General features: G+C 42.6%; 1 protein-coding gene across 4 annotated transcripts in view; it reads right to left on the reverse strand.

The window, feature by feature from the left end:
* Positions 1–11,437, reverse strand: part of rarga (retinoic acid receptor gamma a) — a 49,414-nt gene that overhangs the window by 17,976 nt on the left and 20,001 nt on the right. Inside the window, exon 1 of one of the 4 annotated variants that reach the window (XM_014018553.1) lies at positions 93–703. The exons of the other annotated variants lie outside the window; for them this stretch is intronic. Coding sequence (XP_013874007.1) covers positions 93–261 — 169 coding nt within the window. The 5' untranslated portion in view covers positions 262–703. Of the gene's footprint in view, positions 1–92; positions 704–11,437 lie in introns of those variants that run through there. 4 annotated transcript variants of the gene reach the window in all.

Here is an 11,437-nt window from a genome sequence, read left to right on the forward strand (position 1 = left end):
GAGAGAGAGAGAGAGAGAGAGAGAGAGAGAGAGAGAGAGAGAGAGAGAGAGATGATTGTGTCATGCCAGAAACCAAACAGGATGCCACTTACACTGAACACTGGCACTGCCCGTCCAGGCGAAGGGGTCCAACCCGGGAAAGAAGGGGCTCGCCTTCCGCAGCATGCACGCACCACGGCTGGTGACATCATAGAGCTGACGGGGGCCCATGCCCAGAGCTTCCATACAGTCAAACATGGTACCCCCTCCCACCCTTAGCATCAATCTGAACGAGTTCTCAGTCCTGCCTGCGTACCGTCCCGGTGCCACTGCTCACGTCACTCTCCGAGGCAGCGACAACAACACGGCAAGCAACAGCTATCCTTCCTTCCCTCTCTTCACTGACTTGTCTTTTTTCTCGCTGTCACTCTGCGCTGTGCTTTTCCTGCAGATGCAGAGTTTTCTCACCCCCCCTCCCTCTCTCTTTCCGTCTCGGCTGGAATGCAGATCTGGTTCCTGCCTGGCCGGGGCTAAGCTGAGCGTGACTCGGGCTCTCTGGGCTTTTTTTTTTTTTTTGACCGTCTCTCCTGGGTGAGCGGCTCCCCTGACTGCTGTAACAGACCTAAATAACAGCCTCTCACGCTTCTCACTGAGCCCCAGACACGGCGGAGCGAACCAACAGCCTGGGCAAGACGCTCTGAGAGGGGCGGGGAGGAGAGAGTCGCACAGAATGCCAGAGGAGGCGGGATAAAGAGTGGAGCCTAGGGGGCGGTGGGATGGAGAGAGAGAGAGAGAGAGAGAGAGAGAGAGAGAGAGAGGAGAGGTGGCCTAGCAGAGGCTGCATGGGGAGGACAAAACTTTATTCTTATTCTTTTGTGCGTGTGTGTTTTGTTTGTGCTGCTTTCATCTTTTTTTTTTTTTCATTACAGCCCCAAATGCAAACAAACACAAACATGCCTCCTCACCATCTCCCATTCAGATCTGCCTTCTCTGTCTCTGGACGACACCTCCCCCAGTTCTTTCTGCAGTAAATAGGAGCCCCTTTCTCCTCCCTCCTCTGCGCCTCCCGTCTCTAATCATAACCATATTAAAAGTCCAGCCACTGGCTCGCTGTGTACGTGTGTCAGAAACAGAAAGAGAGCGAGAGAGAGAAAAGAACATTGTGATGTGTTCAAACCCAGAAACCAGATGCCTGGGTAAGATCTCTCCCTCCTCTCCGTCTTGCTCGAGGGAACAGAGGACGGCGCAGTGCTTTCTAACCTTCCCTCTGGAAGTGCTTTAACAGTGATGAATGAGGGCTGCCTTGCTCAATCCCCGCAGTGCATTTACACAGACAAATACCTCCGATACACAAACACACCATGTGCTAGACACACTCCTCACAGGTTCACTTGACCTTGTTTGTGATTTATAACTGCCAGGGCTTTGCACGGGGATGCAACGATGCAGGTGAAAGAAGASWRTGCAAGTCATGACTGTTAGGCAGCTTGTGTTATTAGGATTCACAACACAATTCTAACCTCCGTATTGATAGAAACAATTCAATTTAGAAAATAGTGGCGCCTGCACTGTGGCAGTAAATCAAGGGGAATCAATAGGCAGTCTGCGGTCAATAAAACAGCCCATCACTGGTTCTAACTGTTGCTCAGCAGACAGATACAGACTGGGCTAAAGCAAACAGCTGGATACAATGGGAGATATAATATGGCTTGAGTATGCGAGCTGTGCACATTCATTTCCCCTCACCCCTGTCAAACCAATACTAGTGGTACAGCCCAGCAGGCAAAAAAGACAGCATTTCCTGTCAATCTGTGCTGCTGGCTACACTTATCATAAACACAAAGTGCCCTCCTCCTCCTCCGTCTATAACGCTTCATTCTTTTTCCTGCTCGGTGAAAGAAAATCACGCTTTTCTTTCTTGTTTTTTTTTTTGCCGCTTCTTTTGAATGACTTTCATTACAGTGTTTATTGACCTAAAAYCTACCCCTCTGCTCGAGACGTTTGGGTTTATTTTTTCAAGCTGAAACACACAGGCACGTGCGGTCAACCCCAAGCTGTGGGGGCGCAGCGCTCGCTCGCGCACAATCACGCCAACAGACGCACGTTTAATAGCTCTTTTGTTCCATCAAACGGTAAACAGCATCGGCAGTTTTTATGTGTTTCTTCATACAGCTGTCAGGTCATAAAGTGAGGCTTTACGGCGGCAAAGAAAAAGTGCGCCGAGATTAGATGAGAAACTGTGATCCATCAGCGTTGCTACCACTAAGTGTGCAACGATGAAAGTGACTATTTCTGCATGATATTTTTTAAAGAATGTTCTCCTTTGAGGACGCATTTTAGGTCAAATCATTGTTGCCTGAAGTCACGATTTTATGATCCATTTGCGTTCTTCTCACACTCGTAATTTGTCTCCTTCCTGTCAAATTTTTTTTTTTCCCTCTCGCTGCTAGTTTCATGCAGCATCCTGGAAACTAAAAACTGGCCTAATCCCCCTGGTGCTCAAATGGTCTATGTAACATTAGTGCTGTTTACCATGGCCGTTCTGTGAGCTGACGGGCTGCAACACAATCATTTTAGACCATGCGCTCACACTTTAGTATTTGGGAGATTTATGGAGACTTGCTGATTCCTGCCAATTTTTTTTTACAYTTCTTTTTACTGCATTTGAGGCTATAACTCAGACCAATAACCCCATCGGTTCTCCTCTTATTGGCAACCAGCGAGTCTTGGAGGACTCTGCTAAGTTTGAGTTCAGGCATCTAATCTACACATACTCTATACCGCTGCTGCTGACCCAGGTTGCCTCCCCCTCCCTTTCCTCCCCTTCCTTCCCCAGCCAGAGAGGCTGAACTCTAGAAGAAACCCCCACAGGGCCACTAACTCCCCCCCCCCACCCCAAACTTATCCTGTTGCCCTCCTTCCTTCGCTCCCTGACTGACTCACACGTCTCTCCATCTCTTTCCTCAATACTTTTTTCTCCTCCCCTTGTTTCTGCGAATAATATCCATTTCACCAAGTTCCCATTGACTTTTTTATTTCCCCCTAACTGTGTGATTTGTTTTGTAGACAACGTCTTCTGTATTTGTTTTGGAAATATTTCCTTGGCTGAAAAAGAGCTGGTCATTCTGTGTCGACGTGTATTTTTAATTGCAGKGTACAGCACGTGTTCTGTACGTTTCGATGTCGGCACGATACTACAGCAGTGACAAAGGTTTCTTCACAAACCAGTGACTTTCACGTTTGTGTCAGTTGTGTGCAGAAGTGTGGTTATCTTCCTGTGGCAGGGTGATGCATGATGATGCAGGAAGTGTTTTTTGGCTGAAAACTTTGACGGCTGATCTCATTTTTCTCTGTAAGCGTTTCACAATATGTAGAAGTGGAGCTGTTGATGAGTCTTAATTAATACTGCCTTTGTGATGCTATCAGTGTTTGAGTGAGGAAGTGTGGTTGGGTTGTATAAACGTAGACATCGAATCTGTTTAATCTTAGGCTGAACGCTGGCAATGAAGAGCACAGATGTTCACGCAATCATAGCCCTCAGTCTCAGATCTTAACACATTCATGTGTTTTCATTTCAACATGGTAGAAGTTAGAATAAAGTAATTTGTGCCCCTACATTTTTTTGAAAAAATAACTAATAAGTAAGAGTGACTAAACATAATTTGAACAGTTTACATCTTCAGCCAAAGAGCAGACAGAGAAGCTCCATCTGCTGGATCCAGTCGGCCATAATGCTACACGTGTGCTGTAGCCCAGGAAAATCCGGCTTTACTACTGTCTGACACCCTGATGCCAATTACAGATAAGACGTATACAACACATCGTTGTTACTTCCTTTGCACTCAGTCATTCAAGTTTCAGCCAAACTGCAAAAAAAGCAGTGTTGTGTGAGGTAATAAAAACGAGCCTGTGCTCTGAAAACCGCGTGGTGATTTTGAAAGGAATGCAGGACTTTATTTTGCTTTTCTTTTTTTTYCCCACCACTTTCTTTTACGTCTTTTTGATGTGGGCATGCATGCAGCGCGGACATGATGAAAGATGATGAAAACACAGAATAGCCTCCAGAATGGCCTCCAACTACTGTCAGATTTGGGTTCCAAAACCTAGGTTGTTGTTTAACAAATTGTATAAAAGAAAATGACAATGAAATATTAAAATTGTGTTTGGTTTTTGATCAAAAAAAGCTGTTCTCTTCCTTTTGTGTCTATATTCTTCCTCCCGCTGCTGGAGGAAGAAACATCTTATTAAGTCGCTAAAGGTTCTGATAGTATATTTCTCTGCCAGATACCCAGGCTATCACTGAGCAGAGATGCAGAGAAAATCAGGTGCTCCGTTTTTTTTCTTGGCAAACACATTTGCCTCTGTTCACATGCTGGTCCCACCGAAGGCCTAACAGAGCAACTTTTCAGAACGCTATCAACCTTGGCCATCTTTCAGAGAAGTCTTTTTTTTTACCCYGACTCTCTCTTCTATCTGCACCGTCAGGACATTCTACAACCCAAGTTTCTTGACAGATCTCACAGTTGTTTGGCCAAAAATACGAAACCCCCCATCTTGTTCTCACAGACTCGCCCTGGGCCTGTGTGCCCTCCCACGCCTATCCACCCTGTTTTCTCGCCATTGCGCGCTCTGTGTCTTGCACGTGTTCACAAAGGCCTAGTGGAAAACATACTCCTCCCATTTTAATAGTAGCCTCTTTATCTTCATCTGTCATCATGTCAAAGCTGCAGAGCACACGGCGGCCTCTCGTGCTCACCAGCAACCCTCGCTGATTTTTCAGACTCGAAGGCACGTAGACACACACACACACACACACACACACACACACACACACACACACACACACACACACACACNCACACACACACACACACACACACACACACACACACACACACACACACACACACACAAGGGTGCACGCAGACGTAACAGTAAACAAAGTTGCAAAAGGTCTCCAGAACTTGTGGCAAATTGGATCACACTTGCAGAGATGGGTAATGAGAGGAAATGCAAGGTTTGGGAAAAACAAAATGCAGATGAAAGRCAAAAAGAGCGAGGAAATCCACGAGTACACAAGCCCACGGGGGTCAGACAGATATCATGAGAGGAGCAAATATCCCACTTATCAGCATCACAAAAGCCTCCTCTGGAGGCTAAGAATGTCAGGACAAATAAAGTGAAACTTTCTTTCCATTTCGTCCAGTCTTTTGAATGTATCTGTCACACACTGAAATGTGAATCAGTCACAAAGCAGAAATATTCAGTTTGCTTAAGCATAAATCCTATTATTCATTTTGTGTTGATTTTATTATGTAACTCATATCATGCAGTTACAAGTGTGTAAAACAGCAACAAAATGGCAAAAAATATTTTAAAGTAAAATTACTTTTAAACCTTGGATATACAGTTGATTTAACAGCTTTACTTGACTGTTGTGTGTACCACCTCTGAGTTCTGGGACTGGCGAGGTGCAACTGGGACTTTTTTTTTTTTTACAATCAACTGTTACGAAACGATTCTATTGTTTTATGAAAAATCTGATGATAGAGTATTCTTCTGGGTATTTATTTTCATGCCCAGTAGCATAAAATTTAAATAATGGCATTTATGGACATGAGATGTTAGTTTTATTTATGTAAATTTCTCATTTTAACACAAGACTGGTTTAAAAGACGTGTGAAGTGTCTTTTAATTTTGTTTACAAATTGTCAGATTTTTTTTATAGTAAATCTCAAATAAAAATTTTCCCTTCATTTTCTTCGTTTAACACCAAATGACTTTCCCGACGATCCCGTGTTCATTCTTTCCACAGTACGCTGTGACATTTGCAGAAATTGATTTAAAAAAAAACGAAGCGCTTCACAGAGCTGACATCTCGAGGCTATGGTGGTCGTCAAGGGACAGATGAAAGCAGGGTTTTCTAAGCGAGGCTGAGCTGAATATTAAAGCTGAAAATGATAAGGTCTCATTGATGGATCAAGGACAAAGCAAAACAGCAGCACAAATGGTGTCATCACACACTAGTACATACAGTGGCACAGTCCTAGAAACACTAATTTGCTATGTAGATCAAGAACAGTGATGGGGAAACAGCAGATGGGCTCAGTAACACTGTCCTCTGATGAAAGGCTGGCACTATAAGCTTTGGACACAGGAACTAAACTAAAGATTTGTTGGATAATTTGGTTTGTTTTTTGATGATGAAATGATTGATAAAAACTTGCAATACTGYAGTTACATTTGGCTGCAATCCACTCTGTCTCTGTTACATAACTGTCCAGGATTATCTGTAAGAAAAAATGTGATGGTAAGAAATATGTTTCTTACATATCTAAAACAATTAGTAAATGGAAACTAGAATTTCTGAAGGTGGATGTGCATCACGACCTCAGAATTTCATAAAAATTCATCCAACAATTCATGAGATAGAGAAATACAATGTGTTCAGTTCCTCCGATATGYGTAGAGGACGAGGCAATAAATACAGAATTAGGACTTGAATGTTAAAAGTAAGAATCAAAGCCATACAAATACTCTGCGGCTAGGCTAACAGCCTCAGCYATTTACTCAGTCATGGACTGCCCCCAGGCAGGAAGTTTCAGCTTCATATTTACACTTTCTTCCAGTTCTGGCCACTCCCTAGGGGCAAGCTGTCATGTCAACTGGAGGTTCTCCCTACTGCATGACCAGAAACCTTTAGACAAYAATCCTAYGTTCTAATGAGAAATAATTATATGTTGTGAATGAATTTAAGGTATGTGTTGACTAAACCAACCCATTCTCACTCCCAAGTCGTCACATAGTGACGCTTTGGCAAGGTTCCCTCTACGTCCGATTTTGACGCGCAGGGTACCCCCGTCACGTCAGTTACTGACGAGATGGGGCGGAAGCTGTTGTCATATTTTCAGAAAGTGTATAAAATGCGCAAAAACGACCGTTCCAAAGCCTGAAATTACCTTTGTTCACTTTAGACATCCTGTCCCTGACCGTAGTAGGTAAAATTAACCATTTTTAGAAAATGTACGAAATTCACGTAAACATGTTCCAAAGCCTGAAATTACGTAATATTCACCATGGACATCCTACCCCTGATCCCAGTACCTAAACTTAACCATTAATCCTGATCCCTCATGTTAACCTCAGACCCCCGACGCAAAGACCCCTGGTGGCGCAACCCGGAAAAGCCGCGGGCGTCAAGGACTGACGCGAGGGGGGTACCGGATGCGTCAAAATAAGACGCAGAGGGAACCTTACCTTAAGCGTCAATATGTGACGACTTGGGAGTGAGAATGTGTAGACTAAACACATCACAAGAGTTCACTCTGCTTGAGATGACCGTGACATGAGTCACTCAAAACAGACTGTACATCACTAAATCACATAAAAAATAGATTATTTTGCAAAATAAGTTAGAACATACCCTGATTCTCCTAGGAATAAAACAGTATGTGTGATGTGTTAACAAATCAGTGGTAAAGGGAATAAATTTCCTTCAAGATAATCAAATTTTTGAAATATACAGCATTTTCATAACTGAAGCTAACAGTTACTTGATTGTGGTATAGAATTGAATGTGCCTGGTAAATACACAACACTACTGTTTAAAATCCATCCACCAGTTTGTGAAATATTTTGCCAATAAACTAACAGAATTGACTCAGTTACTGCCAAGTTTTTAGGCAAAGATTTGTCGAATTGTGTTGAGATCAAATTATGCGTTGAGGACCATGCTCAGCTACCACCATGTCAAATTTTAGCTTAATATTTGTGAAATTTGCAGAATTAAAGTCATGTTTGTGTTTTCAAAGGTCAGGTAGCTGTGGCAGCCATCTTAAACAAAGTTCAAAAAGTTACTAAKTTGTAGGTGTACAACTAACAATCAGTCTCTGAAATGTTTTATTTAAATCTGTTCAGTGGTTTGTAGGATATTTTGGTATAAAACAGATACACTTTAATCTGATGGCCAATGGAAAATCTTAAACACAAATCTAGCCCAAACAGGAAGTACTCAGAGCACAAGTTGGAGATCAGTCTCAGCTACTACCACACTAAATCTGAGCTCAGTATATGTACAATTGAGTTACAGACATTTTTCTGTTTCCTAAGATTGGCTTACTGTGGTTTTCATTTGAATCTGGCTGACTCCAAATGTTTATCAGTGGATATCCACCCAATAATTACTTTCTGAAAGTTTCATTAAAATCTCTTTGGTGATTCATAGGATATTTTGACAACAGCAGAGACAGACAAACACACAAACATGAACAAAAACAGTTTCATTTTGCGCTTGAGCGATAAATATCTTAAAAACAAAATATGCATCCTTCTCCAATAGCTTACATTTCTGTAAACTGCAAGGGAGAACCAGTTTTCACACACTGTGAGATAAATGTTTCATCTACATCTACATCTACATCATTTAAGATTTTAGATTTAAATGGAGAGTTATCAGAGTAAATCCACAATCTAATCCAACATCAGATAAAAGACGCAAGAACAAATACAGCATATATAGACACGGGCAAATGCATGATTGCACACAAAGCCTAACTTCAGTATATGAACATAATTATGTAAGATTAGACACCTATCAATAAGTGTCCCAAAAATGTTTTTATTTTTTTAACATCTGCAGCTTTTTTGTTCTTATTTATAGTCCTGTTTTTGTGAATGAAAGACATAGTTTTTAGAAAATCTATGAAAACCCTTAGTGAACCTAAAAGATACAAAGTAAATGTAGCTTCAGTGTAATATTGTATGGCCTTGTGTGTTATTATTACTCCTTAACAACAAATGTCTCCCTCTGGAGATTGTTTGACTTGAGATTGACAGGGGTCAGACATAAATCAACTTTGCTCTCAAGAGCAAACAGAAAAGCGAGCTCTCAGGTGTCACCAAAGGCCTTTCAGAGTTTTTAAAGAAATGTGTCATCACCATTYATGAGGCGCCGACAAGAGAAACAAATCTGGGAGTTCAGCTTTCATGTGTGCATAGGAAGCTTGTGCCTACAGATGAAGGGCAGCAGGGCTAAGATCATATTTTCATTTCCATACATAAATCACTTTCTCCCCCATCGGCCTCCCTTTGCTCAAATATGCAATGTGCCCATCTAAGCGCAGACATGTGCGTCCAGACCAATCCAAATCTACACCAACAAGAACGACCCGAGCTATGCCTCCATCGTGGGCTGGCTGAAACCCGGCTCTTGTGAAAATAAAGTAATACAATGTGCTGTTTGTGCTTAGCCTTCAGAGAAGGCTTCACTCTAGCTGACATCCTTCCCTGCTGTCCCTCCTCTGTACTTCCACATTTGCTTTTCCATTCTCATTTGTACTACATTTCCCACSAAAAATGGTTCATTTTTACAAATCCCTGAGCTCCTTAACAAAACATGAGCCCCCRCTCCTTTATGAATGAGTGTTTATAATTATGTCACTCTGCAGCAGGGTACTTTTTCTGTTCAGCCATTCTCACTGGCTGCCATTTGTCTGTGGTGTTTTGTCTCTTCCCCGACGCACAGTGAAGGTGACACCTGGCCTCCACCAGAGGTACAACTGAGCATGCTCACTCAGGCAGCATTTAGTGCAGGTTTCAACAYGCTAGCCCATTCCATTCTATTAATAAAACGCTTTTAATTTCACTTCTCTGCAATGCCCTTCAAATCTTCTAAGCCGAACCTCGAGTGTGTTTTCTTGTATTCACTACTCAGCATGACTCTACAAATTCCAATATGAATGGAAACTCTGCAAAGACTCTGGTTCAAGCCATGTGGGCTAAAGGAAATGACCTACTAGCTTTTCAAAACATCCCCATGGCGGCCTCTGGGGCCWGAGCTCTGGTCCTGATTGGTGAAAGCTTAAAGAGGTGTTTCAGGGCTCAGTGACGATGTTATYCCATGGTAAGTGGCCTTAATGGGCTTCCAATTGTTTGTTTGGAGGGGTTTTCCTAATGACAGGGATAAACTGATAACGTTCTCACTGMAAACTGCACAAAGAGCCACCAGACTGTCTCATGGATGAGCAGATGTATTCAGACATGACCGGCAATGATGAGAACGCAGCAGYACAATAGGAAGATTAAGAAGTTCAGGTGAAGCACTCATAAGTCCACTGAGTCTGGATTTTTTTTAAACTGCCATTCCTCCTTTTCCCTCCCCATTTCTGTCTCTTCCCAGCTCTGTGCAAAACAGGTATTTCCAAAAACACGCTGGTGCCAAAACAGACCGCCGTCATGGGAGGTGCCCCGACAGGTCGGCACAGAGTGCACGCCTCGCAGAGGTAGGTATCACCTTTCAAACTATAACTCCACACACAGAGCTCTGAATGTGAGCGAGAAGCTTTTGACTTGCTCACAAACCCGCAGAATTATCTGGARCGGCCTTTATCTGGAAGGTATTTACTCAGTCTGGCCCACAGACAGCGCCTCACAACAATGAGCAGGACTGTGAAGCAAACTCCCTGAGAAGTAGTGGAAGGAAAAGAAAAATAGAGCCGAGGGAACGTCCAAACCAAGACCTTTTGTCTTCCCTGCTAGCGTTTAAGAGAGCAGGGAACGAGACCTCTGTCAGCAAAACGACTCGTCACATTCCTCGTCAGGGGGAGACGGTGATGGGCTGTTGTAAAAGCTGATAAAGTTTTCCACTGATGGGCTACAGTTTAAATTTGATACTAAGGTCGAGCGCTGATTAGAAGAAGAAAATCAAATCAGTACATTTTATTTATTATAAAGTTGTAGCATTCTCTGAAGGAATTCATATCAACCACCCCCCACCCCCTCACTCCAGAGTTTTAAACTAGGATGATCTTATGTTGGAAAATAGAAGAGATATAGCTGTTTTGGCGTATAAATTAAAATATGTTGTGTGTAAAGTCATGTGATATTGCTGTAACMTGTTTGATCTGTTAGAACTAAGCAAGTGTTGTGAATGAGTCAGTTACTACCATACCAAATTTCAGCCCAGTATCTGTCAAAATCACTGTGTCATAGCCATTTTTGTTTACTCAGGTTGATTAGCAATGGCAGCCATCTAGAACTGAGCTGAGTCCAAAAGCTAATCAGTTGTAGATGAACAGTCAATGAGTTCCTTCCGGGAKTTTTATTATAATTATTATTATACAAAATCAATTTTTTTAGCTTTGTATCATATTATAATGTCATGACCTCATCAAAAACAAATCAGGAGTGTCACTTTGACTCATTCATTCATGTTTGAGAAATCCTTGAATCTTCTGGTAGCACTTGCTGGTACAAAGCTCCGCCTATTGGTACAAAGCTCCTCCCTGGAGCTCAGTCTGCAGCCGAGCTCCCGCCCCACAGAGCACCTCTTACCTGAAGCATTGTTGTGAAAACATGCTGAAGTGGGAGTGCTGGAAATGTTAGGAGGTTCTTTAAGAGACAGAGGCCAATTTATATACGTGTGTGTGTGTGTGTGTGTGTGTGTGTGTGTGTGTGTGTG

The sequence above is a fragment of the Austrofundulus limnaeus genome, unplaced genomic scaffold (assembly GCF_001266775.1).
Source record: "Austrofundulus limnaeus strain Quisiro unplaced genomic scaffold, Austrofundulus_limnaeus-1.0 Scaffold3, whole genome shotgun sequence".
NCBI lineage: Eukaryota > Metazoa > Chordata > Actinopteri > Cyprinodontiformes > Rivulidae > Austrofundulus > Austrofundulus limnaeus.